The sequence below is a fragment of the Camelus dromedarius genome, chromosome 27 (assembly GCF_036321535.1).
Source record: "Camelus dromedarius isolate mCamDro1 chromosome 27, mCamDro1.pat, whole genome shotgun sequence".
In the NCBI taxonomy this organism is placed as follows: Eukaryota; Metazoa; Chordata; class Mammalia; order Artiodactyla; family Camelidae; genus Camelus; species Camelus dromedarius.
Genome location: NC_087462.1, coordinates 10534636 through 10560353, shown reverse-complemented (window position 1 = coordinate 10560353; position 25718 = coordinate 10534636). Strand labels below are relative to the sequence as shown.

The 25718-nt window shown below is 52.5% G+C and overlaps 2 protein-coding genes across 3 annotated transcripts in view; both read left to right on the top strand.

Annotated features, from left to right (window-relative positions):
* Nucleotides 1-2625: 2625 nt before the first annotated feature.
* Nucleotides 2626-11651, top strand: FKBP8 (FKBP prolyl isomerase 8). 2 transcript variants are annotated; one of them, XM_031437660.2, is made up of 9 exons: nucleotides 2626-2720; nucleotides 4088-4399; nucleotides 6636-6805; nucleotides 6954-7042; nucleotides 7336-7553; nucleotides 8154-8326; nucleotides 10013-10090; nucleotides 10589-10720; nucleotides 11128-11651. In XM_031437660.2, exons 2-9 carry the CDS (start codon nucleotides 4114-4116, stop codon nucleotides 11212-11214), a joined length of 1233 nt encoding a protein of 410 aa, XP_031293520.1. In that variant the 5' UTR covers nucleotides 2626-2720; nucleotides 4088-4113; the 3' UTR covers nucleotides 11215-11651. The 2 variants fall into 2 exon arrangements, with proteins under 2 accessions (XP_031293520.1, XP_031293518.1); XM_031437658.2 differs by having other exon boundaries at nucleotides 2642-2720; nucleotides 7333-7553.
* Nucleotides 11652-19223: 7572 nt separating this feature from the next.
* ELL (elongation factor for RNA polymerase II) overlaps nucleotides 19224-25718 on the top strand; it is a 69092-nt gene continuing 62597 nt past the window's right edge. The window contains exon 1 of the mRNA XM_031437657.2: nucleotides 19224-19392. Coding sequence (XP_031293517.1) covers nucleotides 19258-19392 — 135 coding nt within the window. The 5' untranslated portion in view covers nucleotides 19224-19257. The remainder of the gene's footprint in view (nucleotides 19393-25718) is intronic.

The window sequence follows — 25718 nt, the reverse complement described above, 5'->3', positions numbered from 1 at the left end:
AGTGAAGAGAAGAAAACATTTTCCTCCTTTGTGTTCTTGAGGGAGAGGGTGGGAAGTGATGGGAATGCTCACTCAGCCCAGTGATGTGGACATTGGTTGGGGGAGCTGTGCAGGGAACCTAAGTCTGGGAACAGGAAGCCTTTCTCTGCCACTTTTTTTCAGTTTTATTTCCTGCATAGCACTCATCAAAGCTGCAATTAGATACTTATCTGCATTTTTGTTTGTGCCATATCTGGCTCCCTGGCTGGAAGAGTAGCTCAATGGGTAAAAAGTCCTGGCCCATCTTGCCCTTCATTGCTGTAACCTTGAACAAGGTAATTAATTTCTCAGTGCCTCAGTTTCCCCATCTGTAAAATGAAGATAATAAGAGTCTTACCAAAACATACACATTCAATCCTAAAGAAAGCAAGAGAGAGAAAAGAAACATAGAGTATGTGGGACAGAGAAAAAACACTTAGGAAGGCAGATTTAAGTCCAAATATATCCATTATTACATTAAATGTAAACAGATCAAATGTTCCAGTTAAAAGGCAAACATGGGGGAGGGTATAGCTTCCTCCCCTAGAGTGGTAGACTAGCTGCTGAGCATGAACAAGGTTCAGTCCCCAATACCTCCAATAAACAAACAAATAAATAAACCTAATTACTCCCCCCAAAATAAAAATACATATTAAAAGAGTTGCATTATTTTTTTAAAAGGCAAAGATGGGCAGAATGAATCAAAAAGTAAAACCCAGTTCTATGCTTCTGAAGAGGGATATGAGAAGAACATAAGGATACATAACAGTGGAAGGTAAAGGGTAGAAAAGAATGGAGCATTGGAGACATGACCCAAAAGAGAACAGATGTGTGATCTTTATACCAAAGTCCACTCTAAGTCAAGAAGCATGGAGATAAAGAGCAGCCATGTCATCACAATAAAAAGTTCAGTTCACCAGGAAGACAGGACAAATGCAACCCTGTATGCAGCCAATGACACGGCCTCCAAAGATCAGAGTATTTGTTTCATAAGGCTGATGTGAGGATTAAGTACGTGTCAAGTGTTTGCCTGCACTTGTGACACTTGTCATCCATTATTATTATCATAATTGTTGGTGTCATTACTTTATATTTGTTTATTTTAGTTGTTTATTTGTATTGTTGCTGTTGTTGACTACAGTTCCTCCTGCCCCTATTAACAGAGGTGGGGCTGGATAGGCAAGTGACTTCGCTGTGCAGATAAACACACTGAGGTTCAGAGATGGACGGGGATAGAACCAGGACTGGTGCAAGGTTTATGTGATTTTCCTTCTCAGACAATTTCTTACATATTCCCATTGCCCTTTCACCTCTTCTGGCTGGCTAGCCAGCCTCCCTTCCTCCCTTCCTTCCTTCCTTCCACAATGATTACCCTGAATCCTCCCCCCTACCCCGTTCCTTCCAGGCACTATGCAGGTCTCGGAGCTAAAACAGTGAGAAACAACATATCCTCTCTAGACTTTGAGGGTCTTCCAGTCTAGTGGGCGAGGCAAAGATAAGTCAACTGATGGCACAGACACAAGTAAATCAGTTAGGAAGTAGAGGTTCATCTTACCAAGAGTGCAGCCCATCAGGACACCTGGCCTTACCTTGGGAAGGTCAGAGAGGGCTTCCTGTAGAAGGTGACTTCAGATTTCTTATCTGACAAGTTACCTCCAAAAGCCAGTTACCTCTTCCAGTGTTAGCTACCTCCAAAAGCCAATGTCCCACTCATTTATCCATTAATTAATCCAATTATTCATTCATCCTATAGGCCCTAGGCATCATTCAAGGACGTGGTGGGGACAAAACAGGCAACATTATTTCCAGGATGGAGCAGAGTTGAGGGAAGAGGGGAGCAAAAGAATGAACAAGATCATCCTGGAAAGGGGTAACTGCTGGGAAGGAAACAAAATAGAGTAAAGGAGGTGTAAGCTCCCTTCCCTTTCAAACCAAGATCCATAAAAACCCTTCTAATCAATGCTGCCACCTTCTCCTAGTGCCCTGGGCGCCTTATCACACTCTAGCAGAGGGTGCAGGGAGGAGGCACTCCTCCTAGTGGCCCTGCTCTTTCAGTAGCTCACCTAGCCATTATTGAGTTCCTCCTGTATGCAGTAGGCAACCTTCCCGGGATTAGACAGACCACGCGGGGAGGGGCGGGGGCGGAGATTCTGTGTGCCCTTGGGCACATCGCTCCCCCTCGGGGCCTCGGGTCTACATCTGTAACTAGGGGTTCAGGGTGGGTTATCCAGTAGTCCCAGAGCTGCCCTGACCGTCCAGCCTGAGCTCCTTAATGAAATACCATTTAGTGCTGTCCTCCCAACAGCCCCCAAGGTGAGAGTGTGTGGATAGCGGTGTCTATTCCCATTTCGCAGATGAACAGAATGAAGCTCAGACAGGAGCATGAGTCTGGCCAAGATGCGCGGCGCTGACCCGCGAACCGGCTCGGCTCTAGAGGCCCCTGCCCCTCCCCCGCCCGGGGGTGGCGCGGCGGCCTCTGCCCCTTTAAGAACGCCCCACGGATACAAGCAGGAAGGGGGCGGTACCTGCGCCTGAGACGGACGTGCGCGCGGACCAATGAATGCTGCAATCACGGCGGTCGCGGCCAATGGGCGCTGTGAGGGCGGGGCTGGGCGACAGAGCCTGGTTCCCGAGGCGCGGCGGCCGCGGCTGGGGGCGGGGAGGGGGGCGCAGGACCCCAAGCGGGGGTCCCGGAGCTGGAGGCACGTGTCCCGGGGCGCCGGCGGGGCCGCGCCGGCCTGGAGCGCTACCCGGGCCTCGGCTGGTCCGGGGGCCGGCGCGGCGGGGGCTGAGGCCGACAGGCGGGGTGAAGGGCCGCGGGGGAGGCGAGCTGGGGGGGCGCGGGGGGTCGGAGTGCCGGAGCGGGTGGGGGCGGCCTGGGGTGGGGGCCACGGAGGGCCAAGGGCAGCGGGGGGGGGGTTGCTAGCGGAGACTTGTAGGGCCAGGGGCGCCCGAGGGGTGCGGGGGGTCGGGAGCCCCAGACTGGTGGCGTCAAACAGGCGTGGGGCGTTGGGGACTTGGGTGGGAGATTGATGGACTGCTAGGCCGGGGCAGGGGGCGTCTGGAGAGTGTAAAGTGTTATGGGATCAGGAGGGGGGCGTCTGGGGACATCGGGGTGTTTAAGGGCGACGGAACGGCTGTGGGGGTAGCTGGCCCTAGCTGGGGGCGGTGGTTGTGGTGGGGGGAGGGCGATTTACGCGGGCGCAGGGGATTGTGGGGGTGGGGGCTGGGAGGGTCTCAGAAAATGGGACCTGAGCCCGGAAGGAGTGGGCAGGTGAGAGTTAGAGAGGGGATGCTGTGGGTTAGAAATGATGGCCCTACGACCTCCAGAGCTTGGGGTCTAGGGGTGGGGGACAGTTCTTAATGGTCCAAGGAAGAAGCTGCGGGGGTCTCGACCACTTCAAAGGCTACTTTGAGAGGGTGGTAAGAAGGTCTAAGGAGAGGAGAAAGGGCCCAGGGAATGGTTTGTGTCAAGGTCCCTGGTATTGAGGGGTGGTATTAGGTTCAGTGTATGGAAGGAAAGGCTTGGGGTTTCTAGGTGGCTCCCCTTAGGAGAAGGGACAACTGGAGGTGGGGGACACATGGTAAAGATTCAATTATTTATCCCTTGGGCTCTAAAAATAGCCTCCCCAAGACCTCAGGGGTTGTCCCCCTGAAAAAAAATCCCAGCACCTGCTCTGGGTATTTAACCAGATAAAACTCTAGGTTCATATCCTGCTCCCTGTGGTTGGCTTGCTTCTTGACCTTGGGCAAATGACTTTGCCCCTCTGGGCCTCAATTTCCTTTTCTGCAGGGGGATGTTCCCTACTTTCTAGAGTGTTTATAAAGATTAAATAATAATTAACTCTAGTAATCAGTAACACTGTTTGAGTGTGATACCCAGAGCTTGATGAGTGGGTTGTTTTTCCTTTGGACAAACCAGGATTGTTGTTCGACACTGTATAGATGAGGAAACTGAGGCCTGGAGGCCCTGAGTCTCACAGCAAATGATTGGCAGTGTGGGGAAGGGATTCAGAGGAGAATTTGAGGGGTCTGGCGGGAGTCTTACCCTATCCATTCCCCCCACCAGGGCCAATTCCCGTCCCCCCCAGCAGCATGGCATCCTGTGCTGAGCCCTCTGCTGTGGGCCCTGAGCCCATTGCCCCTCCACCTGCTGGGGTCCCACCACTTGAGGACTTCGAGGTACTGGATGGGGTGGAAGACGCAGAGGGCGAGGAGGAGGAAGAGGAGGACCTGAGTGAGCTACCGCCACTTGAAGATGTGGGGCAGCCCCCAGTGGAGGAGGCCGAACAGCCTGGGGCCTTGGCCCGAGAGTTCCTGGCCTCCATGGAGCCTGAGCCTGAGCCGGCCCCGGCCCCGGACGAGTGGCTGGACATCTTGGGTAAGGAGCAGGGGTGGCTTGGGTTGATCCACAGGGCCCAGACAGCTCAGGTTCAGGAGTGACCTTGGCCTAGGTGCTATCCTCCCCTAAGCCTCATTTCCCCATCTCTGTTGTGAAGTAGGTTGGAAGTAAAACACATGGTACCTACAGTGATTGCCAGCCACAGGCAACTACTTGAGACATTTCATGTTTATAAACCCTTTTCTTCTCTCTCTCTCTCCCCCCTCCCTCTCCCTCTCACACACACACACACACACACACACATGACTTGCTATATCCTCCCTGTTTCCCAAAGCTGCTAACAGGGCTCAGAGAGGCTTACTCACCTGCCCAGGGCCACACAGCCAGCACAGCAGGTGCTGGCAGCTCCCAGCATCCACTCCTGTTCTTGGCATTTGTCTGACAAGTGCCCACCCCCAGAAAAATGTGTCCTGAGGTCATATGGATCTGTGGAACACCACGTTTTGTTCATCTCTCTGTCTGGTTCACCATATTCAGTAGGGTGCTAATTGCTCAGAGAAGCCCTGCAACAAACTAGGAGAACCTACACGTATGCCCCACCATGTACCCCATCACAGTAACTCTAGAAGGTAAACATGGTGCTAATAGTTCTTATATCCAATATACTACGTAATGCTAATGTCCACACAAATAATAGTAAAACCTCATTACTACTACTATTAATGCTAATGGAGCAGTAGTATCAGATAATATTGACACCACTGAAACAGAATTAGTACTGATTTTACCTGCACTCCAGATATACACTTTGCTACTCCTAAAAGTAACACCAGGTAATATTTACTGAGCACTGGTTTTGTGCCAGATTTGTGCATCATCTTATTTTATTCCCACAACAACCCCATGATGTAATTCTTACCGTATCCCCATTTTACAGATGGAGTGACTGAGGCTCAGAGAGGTGAAGGCAGTTGCCCAATGTTGCACAGCCTCCTTGGCTATATTAAAGTTGGGGAAGCTTTTCTCTAATGATACTAAAAGCTGCCACCTGAGCATGAGTCTGGCTCTCTTTGGTTATGCTCAGGCTACTTTCTAAGGTCAGAATTCAGGCTTCTAGACAAGGAAGCTGAGGCCTTGAGAGGGGATGTGGTTTACCCCGAGTTCAGCTGGATGATGGGTACTGCCTGGTTGAATTCCTCCCAGCACATCCACTATTCGTGCCCAGAAACCTCAAGACACAGGGGTCCCTTGGCATCTGCTAGGATCACTAATTCTCAGACTGGATGCAGGGGCTTGTATAAATTGGGGAGTGTTACAGAAATTTGGAACACTCTAGAATATTCCAGAATATGAATAGATACCTCCCTGCTCCTAAGCTTTAGACTGGGGTCTACTCAGACTTGTGGTGGTATTTTCCAGACCAGTGGAATATTACAGAACACAGGCAGTTGTCAGAACAGGGGTGGCTGGATGATGTCAGTCTGACGTTCTCCACAGGTGTAAGCTATCGCCCCAGTGGTTGTCATGGGACGACAGTGGGTGTCATCGTGGTGGGGGCTCCTTGAATGGCATTGTGAGGGCATGGGGCCTTGTGCCTGGTACTCAGTAGCTGTTGGCTGTGGCCATTTGGCCATTCCTAAGATTGCTTGAGGGTACGGAGGGGAACATAATGATCTCCTCAGCAGCTGTGGGAACATCAGGGGCTACTTTTGCTTATAGGCCCTTTGGTGATGTGGTGCTTTGGTTGGGATACACTCCTGGCATCACAGGTGCTCTGCTAACTAAGCAGATGGGTGTCACCAGGAGACCCCCTGATCACCCTGTTTCCTGGCTGGATAAATCAGTCCAGATGTCACAGAGCTGAGATTGGAGCCAGGGGAGGGAGAAGAGGGTAGCTCCAGAGTCTCTCTTCTGGGCATCCCTGCCATCCTGATTGTGGTGGGTAGGGTGGCTTTTCTCAGCCCTTTGCCCTTGCTGAACCTTGATCTTATTAAGATAATAGTCCAGCCAGTGCTCATGGATCCTGTCTGCAGGGCCGGCATTGTCAACCCCCAGATCAATCCTTTCTTACCCAGTGTCCAGCCAGGGACACTGAGGCCCCAAGGCCTGTGGTTACCTGCCCAGTAAGTGGCAGGATGACCACTGAAAGCTAAGCTTGTGCCCCGGTGCTGTGCCACCCCCCCAGGTTAGGCAGAGCTGGGTGGAGGAGTGCCCAGGGGGCAAGTGCCTAATGGAAGTGCTCGGTGACAGGCTGCTTGTCCCTGCTCCCTGGCAGGGAACGGGCTATTGAGGAAGAAGACGCTGGTTCCAGGGCCACCAGGCTCAAGCCGCCCGGCCAAGGGCCAGGTGGTCACTGTGCAGCTGCAGACATCGCTGGAGAATGGCACGCGGGTACAGGAGGAGCCAGAGCTGGTGTTCACCCTGGGCGACTGTGACGTCATCCAGGTAGGAGTGGTGGGGAGCTGGGCAGTTCTGAGGCGGTGGCCAAGGTGAGATATAGGGGAGGCTGGTGGGGGCAGGATGCTGGGGAGGGTTGGGCACTGTAATGCTGCACCTGGACCCACCCAACTCTCATGCCTCCCCTTCCCCCCAGGCCCTGGATCTCAGTGTCCCGCTCATGGACGTGGGGGAGACGGCTATGGTCACTGCTGACTCCAAGTACTGCTATGGCCCCCAGGGCAGGTGAGAACCTGCTACCGGCAGGGGTCCCTGTGGGGGTGTGGAAGTGAGCAGGACATGTTGCTCCCACATCTCACCCCATCTGCCTGCACATTTTATAGAAATGGAAACTGAGGGTCAGGGAGGGGGGCTCTTGCACCAAGTCACATACCTCAAGGGTGACAAGAGTTACTTGCATTTTACTGCGGAAGAGGTCATAGCCCTTTCCTGCACTTTCCTGCCTGCTACTGAGCCAGCCCAGTGTGTCTGGGATTCAGTCAGACACTGAGTGCCATCCCTACCTCATCCCCCAGCAGGAGCCCGTACATCCCCCCACACGCGGCCCTGTGCCTGGAGGTGACCCTGAAGACTGCCGTGGATGGGCCTGACCTAGAGATGCTCACGGGGCAGGAGCGTGTGGCCCTGGCCAACCGGAAGCGGGAGTGTGGCAATGCTCACTACCAGCGGGCCGACTTTGTGCTGGCTGCCAACTCCTACGACCTCGCCATCAAGGCCATCACCTCTAGCGCCAAAGGTGAATGCCAGGTCAAATCCCACCACCTCCCCTGCAAAGGCATCCACTAATGCTAGAAACCTCAAGCCACAGAGGGCCCCAGATTCAGAAAATTCCAGAATATGGATAGATGTTCATCTATGCCTAGCCTTTAGGTATATCCAGCCTTATGGTGTATCTCAGATGAATGGAATGTTAGGTGGTAGAGGTAGGTGTCTGAACGTGGGTGACTGCAGACATTGTCAATCCACGTGTCCTGTTGTCAAGCCACGTGTCCTGTTGTCAAGCCCTTGTTCACTTGGGCTCCATTTTGTAGATTCGTTGGGAGTGCCCTGAGGATGGTGCTGGTCTTGGCCCATGTTAGAGATGGGGAAATAGGCCAGAGAGGCCTGAGGTCTCCCCAAGAGTAGGTGGTGGAGGCCCCAGCACTGGAGCTTGGACCCCATCTCCCCATCTCCTATGACGGGGACACTCAGAGACCCTCTCCCCCAGTCTCCTCCACCAGGTGCAGAGGGGTGGGTGGGCCTTGGCCTGGGTCCCACAGTCCCTCTGCCGATGGGTGGTTGTGGGGGGCTGGTGGCATGGTAATGGGGGCTACAGTTGAATGCTGTCCCCCTATAGTGGACATGACATTTGAGGAGGAGGAGCAGCTCCTGCAGCTGAAGGTGAAGTGTCTGAACAACTTGGCAGCCTCACAGCTGAAGCTGGATCACTACCGTGCAGCACTGCGCTCCTGCAGCCTTGTGCTCGAGCACCAGCCCGACAACATCAAGGCGCTCTTCCGCAAGGGCAAGGTAGCTGCAGCTCACAGGCAACAGGCAGGCAGGCTGGCTCCCCCGTCCCAGGGCAGTGAGGCTGGTCCCAAACCCTAGATTTGAGAAGGGCATAGGCATCAGCCAGCCAAGCACTCTGGGGTACAGATGGGGAAACTGAGACCCAGACAATTGCAGGGGTGTGGCCTGGGTCACAGCAATTCATTGTCTTGAGACCAGATTTGATCTCCAGGTCTTAGGTTCCCTCTACTCCCCTACAGTGCCCTCTGGTCTGTTGGTAATTGTTCCTTGCATATAATACTCTGTGGCTCCCATCTCCCTCATAGTAAAAGCTGGGTTCTCACAGCAGCCTTTGAGGCTCTGAGCCATCTGGTCTTCCTCCTGCCATCACCCTCCATTCTACTCTTGCTCCTTTCCATCCTGCTCAGCTTCCCCACTGCTTGCTGCCCAGGCCAGGTCTGCTCCCACCCTAGTGCTTTTGCATAGGCTGTGCCCACTGCCTGAGACATCTGTACCCCAGGTACCCCGATGGGTCCCTTCCTCACTTCCTTCAGGTCTTTGATCTGATATCGCCTCTTCAGGAAGCCTTCCTTGTCACCTCCACCATGACCCCCTGCCCTGCCTTCATGTTTCCTGTGTCGCTATCAATCTATCTCCCATTCCAGAAGGTAGAGATTTTGTATGTCTCATTCACTGCAAATGGGGCTCGGCACACAGTAGGTGCTAAGTAGGTGCTAGTGGAAGGTAAGTGGCTTGAGTGGACTTGACCTTAATTGCTTTTGCTCCATCTCTGTTCATCATCACACTGTTGGGAGAGGTGGTGCTTTCAGCATTTTTTACCGGTGAACTGAGGAAACTGAGGTGCAAGCAAATGCTGGGTCACCTAGTGTGTTTGTGAGAGGCCTGAGCAGGGCCTCTCTCCAGTCAGTATTTTTTAAGTACTTTCTGTGTATAGAGTTCTGCATAAAAATGTGAGGAGGAGAAAGATGCTGTCTCTTATTTTCAAGGGTTTATAATTCTCTTGAGGGGAGTGAGACTCTGCTCATGTAACCTCAGACATGTTTGAATCTGGTGGTTGAAGGTGATGGAAACCTCAAATAGATTCAAGCAAAAGGAGGAATTGACAGCTGCCAAGTTGAGGGTAGCTGGCTTCAGGCACTGCTGGATCCAGGTGTTAGCAATGTTGTGCAGATGCCGTTTCTGTCTGCCTTGTGTTTCTTAGGCAAGCTTCTCTCTCAGGGTGACCAAGGTGCTCCCTCCTGCTCTGCCAAAAGCTCCAGGTTTCCATCCTTCCCACTCAGCAACTGGCCTCCCAGTGGTACCAGCATAGTTCAGGCTGGATCTCATTGGCTGGCTTGAGTCACATGCCCGGCTCTGAATCATTCAGTGTGGCCAGAGCTTTGGAAACATCCAGTTGGCTACTCCAGCCAACCAAAGTGGTGAGGGAGGAGAGATTGGCGCCTGGGTCTCTTGAACAGGATGAGACAGACACTCAGGGGAAGGAGCAGGTTGGGAGATGACACTGAGCCTGGTGGGCCACTCATGTAGTCTGAGGGCTCAGGGGAGCAGTGTCGGGGTGACTGGGCCCTCAGGGCAGTTGCCAGAGATAGATTTGGGACTAGTTAGGGCTGGCAGGGCTGGGTCTCTTGAAGGAGAACATGGACCAGCATGGGTCCCGAGTGATAAACTATCCATTTCCTTTGGCAGGTGCTGGCCCAGCAAGGCGAGTACAGTGAGGCCATCCCCATCCTGAGGGCAGCCCTGAAGCTGGAACCTTCCAACAAGGTGAGCCGAATGGGGGCACCCTGGAGACATGCCCTGCTGGCCTGTCTGGGAAGTTCCTCCTGTGGTCTGCCCCTTTATCCTTGCTGTGGCTCTCCTTGTGGTGTTTCTACCTGGGCAGGGGGCTAAAGGGCCCCAGCCAGCTTGCTGAGACCCTCATGACTCCTGCATAGGCAGCCTGGGTTCACCCCCCTACAGGGGTCCCAGAGACCAAGGGCACCGTCAGCCTGGCTAGTGCTGGAATCCTCAGCTTTCCTCCCAGAACCTTCATCTCTCCTGGATAGGTTTGCTCCACCTTTGCTTTTTCCACCCCATCTGCTGGCTTCCTGGGGGATGGAGACAGCAGCCCCCACTTTGCTGATACCCAGAGAGTAGCAGACAGGACTCCCATGGCCCATTGGTCCCAGCCCCAAAGGACCCCAAGGCCCCAGAAAACAGACTGCTAGCAGTGGTGGTTGGCTTTTGCTGCCACCTGCTCTCACAGACACTACCCTCTCACAGACGATCCACGCAGAGCTCTCGAAGCTGGTGAAGAAGCATGCGGCCCAGCGGAGCACGGAGACCGCCCTGTACCGGAAGATGTTAGGCAACCCCAGCCGGCTGCCTGCCAAATGTCCTGGCAAGGGTGCCTGGGTGAGCTGGGGTCAGTGGGCACAGGGAGGTTCCCAGAGGAGGGACAGGGGCTATGGGCAGAGGGAATTTCTTCATTTTGTAAACGTTGATGTCTTAGTGAACCGGGCCATTCTGGACCATGCTGGGGGCACAGAGAAGCCCCAGTGACCAGGGCCAGAGCAGAAGGTGAAACATAATCTGAAGGACTCAGGGTGGGGAAATGATGGCTGTTTCAGAGGGAAAGGGGAGGTGTTCCAGAGGAGGGGACTTGAGTTTTGATGCACAAGTAGGAGTTTTCCAAGAAGAAGGCAAGGCACTGTGAGTCAGTGGTTTCCTGGGAGGCCTGTTTGGGCTGTGTTGCTAGCTGAGGCGCAAGACATCAGTCTTGACTACTGGCTAGCAGCCTCTTTCCTCTCCTTTATCCACAGTCCATCCCATGGAAGTGGCTGTTTGGGGCAACTGCGGTCGCCTTGGGGGGTGTGGCTCTCTCTGTGGTCATCGCTGCCAGGAACTGACTGCCCAGGTGGCCGCCATCCCCTCCACTCACCGTGGACCCCACCCTGCGCTCCCTAACTCCCCCAGGCTCCCTGTCCACTGCCCTAACTGGCTTATCCCCCTCCTCTGGGGCGGGGGCAGTGAGGTTTTGGGGTCACATGGCCCAGCGAGCAGGAGGAACTAAGTCCTATAGGGGGAAAGTGAGGCAGGGCCCGAGCCCCATGTCTAGCCCAGAGCGAGGGGCCCCTCATTCCTCCAGACCCAATTCCCACCCCTACCCCCAACCCCCTGGGTTAGGTCTCATTGGGGGCCAGCCTCAGTTCCTCCTTCCCAACAGGCCTGGGGGCAGCCCTTCTCCCACCCAGTCCCTGTCCAAGCGCCAACTCCTCCTGCCCCGCCTGCTGCCCTCTGTCCAGGTCCCCCCACCACACAGTGAAATAAAGCCTCCCACCCCGCACCCTGCCGGCTACGGAGCCTTCTTCCACCGTCGCTTGGGGCTGAGCCAGAGATGGGAGATGGCCTGTGTCACATCCAGGGTCACGCAGGACAGTGGACGTGGCTGAGGCAGGGCTAGGGGTATCTCCTCTTGGGCCACAGCAGACCCTCATTACCAAGGAGGAAACAGACCCGGAGAAGTGGGGTGATGAGCTCAGGGTACCCAGTCAGACTCTGCGGGAGTTCACACCCAGCTGTGCTCTTTACCCCACCTCTCCTGACTTGTTGCCTCATCTGAAATTGAGGACCCTGACGGGACCTAACTAGGGGCTGTGCTGAGCCCGCAGTGACCACAGGGGCAAGCAGACAGCCCCATGTCTGGGCAGCAGCATAGCCAGTGCACAGGCCCTGGAGCAGGATGGATCCTGGTGTGTTCAAAGTTGATAAAGGTGAGTGGTTAGCAGAGCTGGACTCTGCAGGGCCTCAGGCTGTGGGGAGGGTTTGGAGTTGATTCCAGAAGCTCCATCTGCTCTCCTTTTCCCAATAGCCCGGGGCTGTAGGAGCTTCTCCCCCAAATGCTGCCCACCGTCACAGCCAGGACACACAGAGCCAGTGTTTGGGCCTTTGTCAACCAGCACCAAGGCCCTTCTCATTGCTTTCTCCTGCCTCCAGGAAAGGAGATCTCTGAAGTAGACCACACAAGTGTCTGACCTGCCCCCATCCCCTTACAGTCCTGGAGGGGAAGCCACTGACTACCACCACCCAGAAGAAGGTGGTGGTCAGGCCTTGAACCTGGATCTTTGCCCTGCCTGCTCCAGGCCACCTGGATTACTCTCAGGGCACAGATCTAAAGGTGGCTTGAGCCTGCTCCTCTTTTCCACCGTTCAGCCCCCTTGGGTTTCTGTTTTGTCCTTAGATGGGAGGAGGTCTCCATGGGAGGTGCTGGGGCAGGGACTGTGGGTTGGCCAGGTTTGAAGGGACTGCATTTCAGGCAGGACGACTCCTTTCCTCAGTCTCATCGTCTCAGGCTGGGAAGCTGACCTGAGTGGTGACCAGCAGGGTAAATTCCCGGTGCCGGTGTGAGTCACTGCTGCTGTCACTCCTCAGCGCTGATTGTGTGCTGGCAGTGGCATTAGTCCACTGGGTACCCACAGCAGCCTCATTCTGTGCCCATTTTCCATATTTTCTGGGGATAAATCTTTTGTCAGATAGTTACATTGTGAATATATTTTCCACTCCGTGACTCACTTTTTTTTTTTTTTTTTAATTATTCTGCAGCCCCAGAGGGCCTGCATTGTGGGGCCCGGCTGCCCGCGGTGCACCACGGCACTGTGAAGATGGTGTGACTCACTTTTCATTTTCTTAATGTCTTTCAAAGAGACATTTACATTTATGTATGTATGTATGTATGTGTTTATTTATTTGGGGGAGGTAATTAGGTTTACCTATTTTTGGAGGAGGTACTGGGGACCTTGTGTATGCTAAGCATGTACTCTACCACTTGACCTATACCCTTCCCCCCAGTTTACAATTTTTTTTAACTTTTTTTTATTAAGTTATAGTCATTTTACAATGTTGTGTACAATTTTTTGATGCAGTCCAATTTGTCAGTTTTTTTCTTCCATTCCATGTGCTGTTTTTCAATATTTGCTGAGCCCAGTGTGTAGAGATTTTCTAGGTTTTCTTTTAAATGTCCTATGACTTTAGCTTTTACCTTGAGGTCTATGATCCACTTTGAGTTAATGTTCGTGTGTGGTGTGAGGTTGGGGTTGAGGTTCATTTTTTTCCATATGGCCATTCAGTTGTTCCAGAAACATCTGTGGGGAAGACTTTCCTTTCCCTAGTTAGTCTCTATGGCAACTTTGTCAAAAGGCAGCTGACCACAGGTGTGAGTCTTTTCTTGACTATGCTTGACCCCATGCTAAGGGTCTCTATGTCCCCTTGGCAGGTCCCATGCTGCCCTGAAGGCTAGCTTTTTAGTAATGCTGGAGTCAGGCTGGATGTGCCTCCCACCTTGGCCCCTATTCTCCAAGGTTGCTTTGGTTGTGCCCATTATTGGCTAAGCAAACTGAGGCCCAGAGAGGAGACAGCTTCTGCTCAGGGTCCCACTACCTGGAAGCAATAGGCAGGATTTGGCCCAGGTCAGCCTGCCTCCAGAGCCCATGCTCCACCCGGCAGCTGGTTCTGCACCTCACTGCAACTTCAGGCCAGGAGATGAGGAGAAAGACCTTGAATGTCAAGGCCAGGAGCGTGAACTTCAGTATGTTCATTCTTTTGGACATTCTATCCTCAATGGTCTGAACAGGGTGGAGGTGGGGAGCCAGGATATCCAGGACAAGAGGCATTGAAGTTTCCCTAAAGGCACAGGAGGCCTTTAGCAGATAGTAAAGGGTGCTCCTGGTACAGGCGTAACATGTATAAAAGTGTGCTGGCTGGACAGTGCATCTTTTGTTCAGAGGACAACTAGTTCAGATTTTTCTTTCATATCAAAGCACATACCAGTGCCTTCTGTGTACCATCTTGGACGATGACTCAGCCTGGGCTTTCCCTCAAGGAGTGCAACTTGCAGTGGGCCGTGAATTGGAAGTGAACACAGCAGAATGAGCTTTACATGTGAGCACTTATGTCTCCTGAGCACTTCAACGGGATGACCTTTGCATGCTTCCACCTCATGTCATCCTTAAAGGACAACTTCCTGGAGGTGAGTGCTGGCTGGAGTCACCCAGTGTGGGATCGTCAGTGTCTCTGAATGCCTGTCCTCTGTTTCTCCTTCTGGTGGAACTCACCTTTACCATGCTAATGGGGCTGGTTCCCCACCAGCCTTCAGAAGTCGCCTGCAACCCAGGACTGACCAATCAGCATTCCAGCACCTTGGCTACAGTGATTGGCTTCTAGACGGTCATGTGACCCACAGTCAACCAGTCAAAGCCTTCCCTGGTACTTCTGCTGGAGCCTTGAGGACATTTGGAGCCCCCCCCCCCCACCTATAGAGCAGTAAAGAAATAATTCATTAGGCCTGGGTTGTCCAAACCCTGTACATTTAAAGGACTGGCCCTTGACCAGCACCTGAGAGGTCACCTGTAGGTTCTTGGAATGTCCTGACTGATAAGTGTCTATTTACCTGAGGCCATGGGTCACATCAGATATTCCACGCTAACAATATGATTTAGAGTAGGGGCTTTTGGCCACATGATATCAGTTCAAACTCTGGATGGGCTGGAGACTGAGTTCAGTCATGTGGGTGGTCCGCCATATGTGCATGACTGACCCCTCCTCCCCAATAAAAACCCTGGGCAAGGCCTTAGGTAAGCTTCCCCGGTTGGCAATATTCCATGTGTGTTACAGTTGTTGCTGGGAAAACCAGTTGCTGTCTACAACCTGAGACTTGTGCCTGGTTTCTCCTGGTTTCTGCCTTATTCACTCTTTCCCTTTGCTGATCTTAGACCATATCCTTTCACTGTGATCAACCATAGCCACAAATGTAACAGCTTTTCTGAGTTCTGTGAGTCCTTCTAGCGAGTTATCAAACCTAAGGGTGGTCCTGGGGCTTCCCTGACAACAGATGTCTTTACCCCAAGCTTGAGAAGGGCTGTGAGTCTTCCTATTGCACAAGTAAGGCCTGAGGCCCCAAAAGGTGGACTTTCTGGCTCTGAGGTGCCCAGCTAAAGGAGCAGTGGAACAGGCATGGGACCCTGGAGCTGCATGCTGGCCACTCCGCCATGCAGAGGGACCAGTTCCAAACTGAGTGCTCTCACAGATCCTCGTGTTCCCTCTGCTGCCAAACTGTATGCTTCAAAATCCCTAAGGCCCATTTGCCCTGACCGAGTAACTCAACTTTCAGGAAGTTGTGGGACAGATGTGTAGAGATGCATCCCCGAGGGCCGTGGGCTACAGAAATTTTAAGGCGTTTATGAGATTTCTCCTGCATCATACCATGACTGGGAATAGGGTGGATCTCGTTCCTGTGATTGCTGTTATTGGGCACAGCTTACCTTAAGATATGGGGATCATCTGGGTGGGCCTGACCCTGTTGGTTGATTGAAAAGAAAGTCAGATTTAAACTATGAAAAAGATTCAACATGAGAGATGTCTCTGTTACTGAGATGGAGGGGGCCACATGACCAGTGCCTGAGAGTGGCCCCCAGCTGACAGCAAGGAAGTGGGGACCTTAGTCCTACAACCACCAAGAAATGAATTCTGCCAACAACCTAAAGGAGCTTGGAGACAGATCCTTCACTTGATCCTCTGAATGAGGACACATCCCAGCCAACACTTTTATTACAGCCTCATGAGACCCTGAGCAGAGGACCATTAGAACATACCAGACTTAGGACTGACAGAAACTGTGCCATAATAAATGTTCCTTGTATTAAGCCAACATATATTAACAATCGCTATTAGCGATAGCCAACTAATGAATAGTGGCTGGTCATCCCAGTGTGGTTTAAAAACCCTTAAACTTGGGGGTGGGGTGGAGGGTAATAGCTCAATAGTAGAGCACATGCTTAGCATACACGAGGTCCTGGGTTCAATCCCCTGTACCTCCATTAAAAAATTAATTAAAAAGTTAAAACCCCACAAACAGCAAACAACATGAATGTCTAATAGAAAGGGATTATGTAGATAAACTTGTAAACCCGTTAATAATAATGATTTGCACAATGATGCCATTTGCCTTTGGTCTAGAGTAAATGCTGTTATCATCCCTATTTAATGGATGAACAAAGTGAGGAACAGAGAGGGCAAGACACATCCAAGGCTACACAGGATGAGGGTCAAGCTAGGGTCACTCTTCCCGTCATAGAGCTAGAACTTCTGCAGTGAGCTTGCTAGGTGGAGTAGTGTTGAGAGGCCACCCCAAGATGATCAACTGACTTCCAGTTTCTTGGGTGACCTAGTTTTTAGAGACTTTTGGAGGGCATGCCAATGCCTGATGATTTCCTCCTTTATTGTTCCTGGGGTCTTGTTGGGAGCCACTGGGGCATTAAGTGTAAAGGGGATAAATGCTTGTTACCAAGCAATGTAGCCCATGATTTCAGTGTTCTTAATTCCCTTAACTTCTTTAAGCCCTCAGTTTCCTCATCTGGCAGATGGGTCCAAACTACTGTATCCACCCCAAAAGTCAGTCATGGGTACCAAACACTGAGTACGGAGCCTGGTGTGTTTTAAGCATTCAAGGTGGGGTGACTGTTGTTATTACTGTTGTCAATTTCTTAGATGAATCTACTTAGGCTCAGCGAGGGGAAATGCCTTTCCCAATGTCACACAGCAGGCTGGTCAGCACTCAGAGCTGGCTCTGCCCATGTTCTACTCCATTCAGCAGTCTGGCTGGCTGTTCCTTCCCCATCCTCTAACTCTAGACCACCTGCTCCCTGGCTACCCTATTCCTGTCCTGTGGCCCTTCTGGGTGCAGGTAGCCCTGGCCTGCTCCAATATTTACCTGGCCCAAACTCCTGGATAAACAGTTGGGCACAACAGTGGGTAGTTGGGTCAATGTCTCTGAGCAAGTGCTGGCATCTTCCCCGTAGGATCAACTGATCCCCAGGTGAAAGGTGGAGGATCCCAGAGCTTTGGCTCTATGCTCAGGCAGGAGTTGGAATCCCTGCAGCAGCATGTGAGAACTTGCAGACTCTCTGAGTCTTGTTCTCCTCATCCATGAAACGTACTGATAGCTGTGTTGTGAGGATTAAATGACATCATTTACTAATTCAACACATATTTCCTGAGCACCTACTCAATGCTAAATCCTGTGCTGGTGGTGTTCAATGAGGAAATATAGAATCTAGGTACCAGAGTAAGGGTGACGAGTAATCAGGAGGGCTCTACGTCAGAAAGATCCAAATTCAAAGTTGCAGGCAGCTCGTTCACTGGCAGGGTGAATACCTCCACGTGCTTCCTCACCCCTTTGAGCCTCAGTTTCTCAAATGGAGATATTAATGACAGGTATGGGGAAAAGTTGCAAGGAATTTAGCATTGCTTTTAGGGTCAGCAATTCATGGTCAGGGGGTAAATAGATGGTAGTGCTGGCCTGGCAGTGGTGGGCAGAACTAACAAGATACCTGAGTAGAGATATACAGAAGTTCTCTGAACTTCACTTTCCTTTCTTGCCTCAAAATCTTCATCTTGTGACCACCATATGCAATAAGATTGAAGCAAGAAAGAAAATAACTCAAGAGCTTGCTGTAGGTCAGAAGACCCAGGATCCCAGGAGGAGCTTGTCTGGGCAAGCCAGAGCTGGTCTTCAGCCTCATTTTCCCCACCTGTAAAACAAGAGGTTGATAAAATGGCAGTGAAAAGCAATTTGGCAGTTCCTCAAAAGGTTAAACATAGAATGACCATATGACCTAGCAATTTCACTCCCAGGTATAGATTCAAAAGAAGGGAAAACATCTGTCCACACAAAGACATGTACATGAATGTTCACAGAAGCACTTTTCATAATAGTGAAGAAGTGGAAACAACCAAAAGTTCATCGATGGATGAATGGATAAACAAAATGTGGTTTATCCACACAATGGAATATTATTCAGTCGCCAAAAGGAATGAAGCATTGATACAAGCTACCATGTGGACTAACCTTGAAAAGATCATGCTGAGTGAAAGAAACCAGTCACAAAAGGTTGCATATTGTATGATTCCATTAATATGAAATGTCCAGAAAAGCAAATCCATAAATACAGAAAGTAGGCTAGTGGTCGCTAGGGGCTGAGGGGAGGGGGGTTGAGGTGCTTAGTGGATACGGAGTTTCCTTTAAGAGTGATGAAAATGCTTAGGATCTAAATAGTAGTACTGGCTGCATAGCATTGTGACTATACTAAATGCCTCAGAATTGCACACTTTAAATAGGTTAATTTTATAATATGTGAAATGATTTTTCAGATGGGAGAGCTGGGCAACCACCATATCTCAGTGCCCGTGGGGATACAGGATTTTATTCTATTAAAAGTCTACTCTTATCAAGAGCAAAGTTTGCCAGCCCCCACAATCCCCCAACAGCCCTGGGCCCACCTTAAGGAAGCCCCGCCGGCACAACCCAGCGTCCAACGCGCGCTCTATTTGCATCGTCACGCCCACTCACCCAGCCAGCCGCTGGTTCCGCCCCCCCACGTGTTTTGCTCTGGCCCCGTCCCCTCCACGCCCTCGCTGCGGCGCCCAACAGAAGCCAAAGACGGAAGAGTTGGAGAGACCTCATAAATAATACATCACGTCAGCGGCTGGTAGGGCGGGGCTTCGACGCGCCTGGCTGAGTCAGGGTCATGAATAATACACATTGAGGCGGGGCCTGAACGGGGTGCGCGTGTCGGGGCGGAGTCCGGCGCGGAAGTGGACACTTCTAGGGTCTTGAGAGGTGGGGCCATCCACGCCTTATGAATATGTAGGATATCCAGGAGGTGACTAGGGGCCTCATCAGGCCCGCAAGGTGCGTGGCCAGCCACGTCTCATGAATAATGCAACACGTCGGCGGGCTGTGCGGTGGCGATTGTGGTTCTCGCTGGATCCGGAGAGGGCGTGGCCAGCTGCGTCTTATGAATAATGCAGCGCGTCAGCGGGCGGCAGGGTGGGGCGTGGCCGGCGCGGCTCCGGCCCTGGAGCCGGGAAGGCGGGGGCGGGGAAGCGATGGTCGCAAGATGGCGGCGCTGAAGGAGGATCGGAGCTACGGGCTGTCTTGCGGGCGGGTGAGCGACGGCAGCAAGGTGTCCGTGTTCCACGTGAAGCTCACCGACAGTGCCCTGAGGGCCTTCGAGAGCTACCGCGCCAGCCAGGTGAGCGGCGCGGGGCTCGGCGCGGACGTCGGGGACCTCGGGGCGCAGGTCGGCCTCGCGCGCCCCTCGCCGCGGCGTCCTGGCCTGGGGACGTGGGGTCCGGCTTCCGAGGTGCTGCTCGCGGGTCTCTGGGCCGGCGGGAACCTTGGCGCCAAGAGGCGACCCTAGCGGGCAGCCCAGGGCGGCAGAGGGGCCGAACTCGCGCGCCTGGTCCAGGGTGCGTCTGTGTCGGTGCTTGGAGGCGTCCGGGGCCTTTCCCGGCCCACGGGGCACCTGAGAAGGAACTGGTCTTTTCACCTGGCCAGGGGAGGGGGTGGAAGCAGCGCCGTCCTAGCACTGGAGGTGGGGAGTTTGTGGCTTCTCTGTCTGGCTCCTTGGCAGGGTGACTGGTAGGGATGACTGACTGCACTCCTGGGGAACAGCTTTTCCGTCTAGGTCACTGGCAGGGTGGGTCAGTGGGTCACCGCTGTCGGGGCATCTGTGGGCTCCTGTTCCGTCTTCTTGGGGAGGTTGTGTCTACCCTTGGTGGCCGTCTTTGACGCTTTCCAATGAGGTCCCTGGAGTTGGGCTCACTCTTGGTTCTTGGGAACAGGAGTTTGGGCAGAACCTGACTGACAGCTTGTCCCCAACTCCCCAGGGGACCCTTTGGACACTGAACACCTTTGGGGAGTGGGAGTGTTTTGGGGGGGAATAAGCTGTGAGTATGGGGGGATTGCTGGCATGGTGCTTCTCCTAGGCTGGGAGCCTCTGGTGGGCATCTGGAAGGGAGCTCTGGCCATCGCACCTGAGTGTTGACTTTCCAGCTTCTCAGGGGCCGACCCATCTGGGGAAGTTTGAAGTGTTTCAGTTCTGCCACCTGGCCCCGGGGCAGGCGGGGGGCGTGTTGGGGAGACACTTCTATGCACCTTCTTTCAGACCTGACTTTGGGACACATCTGGGGCCATGGTCAGAAACTGCTTCTTCCCATTTCTTTTGTGTCATGGTGCCCTCCTTCTGTGTTCTGACAGAAATTGCAGGTGCCCAGTGGTCAGGTCTGGAGGGGAAGTGGTTTGGGAGTCTTTTTCCTCCTTGCCTGGAAAGTAGGGGCTTCATAGTCAGAAGATGGTTAGGGGGAGGGGTCTGGTGTCAGGTTCAGGGAGGCCACGCCCTGTGTGTGTGTATGTGTGTATGTGTATACTGGGGATGGGGGGGCCTCGGGCGGGTGAGGAGAGAGACTAACTAGGAAGGAATGTGGCTTTCTTCCTGCCCTGGACTTGTTTGGCACTATTAGCTTAGCCAGGAATTTCTTCCCCTGTTTTGTTGCCGGTGTCCACCCTTCCCGCGTTTCTTCCCACTTTTGGGGGCAGTTTTCTTTCTGTCCTTGTGTCTCAGTTTCCCCTTCATAGAACGGGGACTGCATCTTTGTTTGGAAGAGCGAGTTCTCACCTTGTCAAAAGGATTCCCCCAAGGTGAGGCTTGGGCGCCACTGCAGGTGTGGAGGAGAAGGAGTTGAGGGCACAGTGGTCAGCTTGAACCTCCCTGCCTTGTGGAATTCCAGCCTGGAGTCTTTCCCTGGGCAATTCCGACTTGTTCTACAGGAAGGCAGGCTTTCCTAGAAACAGCTGGGGGAGAGCTCATGAGTCATGGAAATAAGGTGAACTTGGTACCTGGTCACTGTAGGTTAGGAGCTCCGCCTTCCTGGCCATGCCGCCTGCCCTTTCTTGATCTAGTCGTCTGGAAGGTCCGCCTGTGCGTCCACCTCATGCTGTCACGCTGCTATTTTTAACGTAGGGTGTTGGTTACATCCCCTAGGCTGGATCTTCCTCGTGAGGGTGAAGGTATAACTGCACATGCAAGTTCGTCCCACACAGAGCCCAGCTGTGTAGTCAGTGTTGATCAGCTGGAATCGGCTCCCTCGAAGAGCTTCTCCAAGCCATTCTTGTTAGCTTGGCTGGCTGGACTGAATTTGTGGGGGAAGGGGGCTTAAACTTTCATTTTTCTCAGAGGCTGGCTGGTAATTGAAATTACTTGGCAGTTTCGTATTTGATCTCACCCGACGGGCACTGTAGTGGACTGAGGTGAAATCAGGGCAGTTCAGCACACCTTAGTGCTGTTGGGTGGTAGACATGGGGAAGACGACTTGAAGAACTTGTTTGTGTGATCAGAGAAGTGTATTGATATGAACAAAATCTCCTATGTACGACAGTCAGTAGTAGTGTCTAGGATTTCCTATTCTCTAGCTCCGTGGTTATATGGTTTACCAATGGCAACTTGTGGAGAGGGTTTTTTTACTTTTTATAGTTGCCCCTTGAATAGCACAGATTTGAACTGCCCAGGTCCATTTATACGTGGATTTTTTTTCACTGAAAACATACCACAGTACTGTGGGACCCACATTGGTTGCATCTGCAAGTGGAGGGCAGACTGTAAAGTTTATTCGGGATTTTTGACTGCTTGGTGGTCGGTGTCCCTAACCGCCATGTTGTTCAAGGGTCAACTATAATTGCAAGGAGGTTTTTACAATTTCAGATGTGGCAGGGGACCGGAGAGGAGCTTCCTTAAAAGCTTTCTCTGTAGCTCCCAGGTGCCTGTAATCCTAGCTGTTGAAGTCACTCAAGTAGAAGTCCCTTACCATTTCCCTCTCTAGAGGGGTCTGGAGCCTGAGCTGCCTTTGTATAGACCTAGTGAGCAGCCTGGAACGTGGTGGAGGGTAGAGATGCAGCGATATATGCAGCTGCCACCGTCCAGACTTGAGCTTCGTATAGTCTCTCCTTGAATATAAAAACGAGTAAATCCCAAGGCAGCTACTGCCATAGATCTCCCTTTTCTCTGTGATGGGTTACTTCCTGGAGAGAAGAGAGGAAGTGTGAACACAACCCATCTGTCCAAGATAGCATCAGAGAAGTGTCCCTGAACACTCGGAGGAAGTGACCTTCCCTGGGGCACGTGCCTCAACCACCTGGGTATTTCATCGTTGGATTTGATGGGCTCTGCTGCTGAGTGACCTTTTCCTCTCCTGGACTGTAAGTTTCTGATGGAGTGGAGCATATTGTTGTTCAGGAAAAATTGAGGCCCGGTAAACCTGGGGATTGGGGCCTATCTGGGTTTGAATTTCAGCTCTGTGTGAGGCCTTGGGCCAGTGCCTGACCCCTCCCAGTCCAGCTCCTCCTCAGAGCTATAAGGATCCCAGCACCTGCTCTGAATCCTTCTTCTCTTTGAGTTTATGAGTATTCCAGTACCTGATCCCTCTCAGCTCCTGATCCTTTTTTCCTAAGGGTTGTGACTGTCGCAGTGCCCAACCCTCTCTGAGCTCTGGATTCTTCTCTCAGGGCTTTGAGGGTCCTAGTACCTGACTCCTCACAGCTCCAGGTTCTTCTCTCTGGACTCTGAGGGCCCCATGTCTCGCCCTCTCTGAGCTTCTCTTCTCTTGGGGCTGTGAGGATTTTGTTGGCACGTGTGTGGCCCTCAATGCAGCCCTGACCCCTCCTGTGTTCTCAGCACTTGGTGCTGGTACCCAGGGCCTGTTCCCTCCTGGAGGTTTGAGTACAGATAGTGGGTGACAGGGAGCCTGGGCTTCTACATCTCCCTGAATCTGATTGAGTGCCTGTTCTGTACAGGGCCGCTGCTCAGGGACTGGACATTTACAAGTGACCAAGATGGGCTCCCAGTGTCATGAGCTGACGTTCTAGAGGAAGAAGACAGATAATGAACAGGGTGGCGCAGAAATCAGCATGAAGAGCTTGTCAGCAGTCAGTGCCAGGAGGGAAATATAATGGGGTGATGTGAATAGGTGCTGATTGGGAGGTACTCCTTGAAGATGCCAGGTGAGGGGCCCTGTTAGGGGAAGGGGTGTGGGTTCCAGGCATGGAACATGCACAGGCTTTGAGACACAAGGGACCGGGGAGGGTGTTTGGGCAGGGAATGAGGCCCAGGTAAAGGTGTGGAGGCAGCTGCAGGGCTCTGTCCCAGGAAGGGTGTATGGGCGGGAGGTCTGCAGCAAATACTCTACGACTGATCTTGAGCCGCACTGGGGGCTGCTCGCCTGCTGCTTAGCTTTATGGCTGTCAACCTGGGCACCGGTGGCAGGAGGAGCCTCAGTTTAGCTGCTGCTCCCCTCCCAAAGTGAGGTCCTAGGAGATGAGTTTGTCTTCCCTTCCTGGGGTCCAGGGGGTACCCACTTGGCCCCAGCCAGGGGGCTTCTTGCCAACCGTGTCTACTTTTCAGACAGGCTGTCTTTAGGAATAGGTGGCACTGCCCCTCCTGGCCACAGGCTAGGCCCTCATAAACCCTTTGTCCAGACATGCGTCATCTTGACAATCTTGGCAGGAAGTCTAGCTCATTGTTCCTACTGTGCACTGAGAGCAATTGAGTCTCTGAGGGACAGCATTGCCTGCCTGAGGTCACTTGGACTGTCCTCACTGGCCCAGTCTGCCTCTTGAGTTGGGAGAGAGTTTGAGCCACTGGGACACAGCTATGAAAGGGAGACCCACTGTGGAGCCAGTGTTCTAGGCTCCTGGGAGTGTTGGTGACATGAGTGGCCATGCAAATTCCTAAAGTTGCTGGCTTTGAACTGTGCCCCTCCCCTGAGACAGTCTGCAAATGATAACAGTGCCTGTGGCTCGTGCTCCGCATGCCAGCATTGGCCTGAGCTGTGCAGGTTACTTCATCTTGTCTGCTGGCTATCAACCCTGTGGTGGGGAGTGGTTCCCATTTCTCAGGTGAGGAAACTGGTGGGAACTCTGGAGGCTGAGTCACCAGAAGAAGTTTCCCAGTTGGAATGCAGCCGAGAACCAGGCATCTGGCTGGAATGCAGTGTGTGGCCCTGAGTTCTGCCTCCTCTGAAGACCAGTGTCTTTATGGAGTGGGCTGTCCTCATTGGTGTCAGGAGCACAACATAGGGGTTCCGTTTGCTTGTGTGTTTCAAGGTGGGTGCTTGATAGTTCTGGGTGGGGTGAGTCCCTCTTAGGTACTGAGGGAGGGCGAGTAACCTGGGGCATGGAGTAAGTGCTGACCATTTTTGCAGATGGCCAGTGAGGCTATGTGTGACCCTTGACTAGGTTTCTGGTAGCCATTTGCCATGGTGATTGTGTGTAAATAGCTGGCAGCTCTTGGAAACCCACCCTCTGTTGACTCATTGGCAAGGCCAGAGTTCATCACCCTTGAAGCAGTTTTGACATCACACCCGGATTGTGACATCTCTAGGGAGTCCTTGAAAAACAAACCTGCTTCTTCTGTTCTTTGCAGCTATGGGCCCAGAGCAGACCCTGGTTTTGGGAAATCACTTCTCCATGGCAGCAGCCCTGCTTGACATATCTCATGGGGCCGAGGCTGGCAATCTATTCTGGGTTTTTGGGTTTTGCATTCCCTAGGTGCTTCATTTGTAGGGCCTTGCTCCCCTGCTCTCTGCCTTTTCTCTGGAGAGGAAAGTCATGAAGACTTTCCCCTTGGTCTGTGACCCTCCTAGCCTGGAATTGTCTGAGAGCTGAACTCTAGCGATAACCTGGCCACTCCGCCGTCACCCAGGTCCCAAAGGGATGCTTTTGAGAACAGTCCTCCCAAACAGCCTCTGACCTGTAGTGCAGTAAGTGACACAAACAGCCACAGTGTGCGGTTTTGTCATTTTGCTTTTTAATAAAGAAGCTGATGTCAAAGTAAACCATCCATGGGGAGACCTCCTGTCCCCACACGAAGTGGCCACACTGGAGTTTGACGCTAATTATATCCTCCCAGCCGGGTCCCTCCCTGGCCACTTTGAGAGTTGAGATGTGGCTCCTGGCTGAGTCACCAGGTCACCAGGGTGCATTGGTGACTTGCTACAACCCCTCCAGAGGAGAGGGAGCCTCATATGTTTGTGAAGTTTGTGGAGTCACCAAACTCTTGTTTAAAAGCGACATGTGTGAAAAGTTTATTTCTTTTTACCGTAAAAGCTCAGTGTAGAGCACTTGCAGACTTCCTAAAAGTAGCAATTCTCTGTTCCCATGGGAGGCTGTTGGCACCTCAGCACCTTCCTCTGCCTTGCATCCAGGTATCATGTTATCACAGTGCTGTTCTCATATAATCTTAGGTCTCAGTTCTTCCCCGACATTGTATAAGCTGTTTTTTTTTTTTAATTGCAGTGGTAAGCTTTGCTTTTTAGTGGCTGCATTTTCCATGCAATGTGGACTCTAACAGGTCGGTACTCCTCCAGCCCCATGCTGATCCTGGGGATTCCTGGGGATTATCTGCTGTCCTTGCTGAGGGCTGTGCAGAGAGGCTGAGTGCGGGGAGCGGTGCCCCTGGTGTATCCATGTGTTGGTGAGTGTTGTGGGAGATTGTAGGTGCTGAGTGCTACAACTACTGTATGTTGA

Coding starts and splice junctions, on each gene's coding strand:
- FKBP8 (XM_031437658.2), top strand. CDS start 4,114: ATGGCATCCTGTGCTGAGCCCTCTGCTGTGGGCCCTGAGCCCATTGCC. Junction 7,043..7,332: donor TGCTATGGCCCCCAGGGCAG/GTGAGAACCTGC, acceptor CTCATCCCCCAG/CAGGAGCCCGTACATCCCCC. Junction 8,327..10,012: donor CGCTCTTCCGCAAGGGCAAG/GTAGCTGCAGCT, acceptor TTCCTTTGGCAG/GTGCTGGCCCAGCAAGGCGA.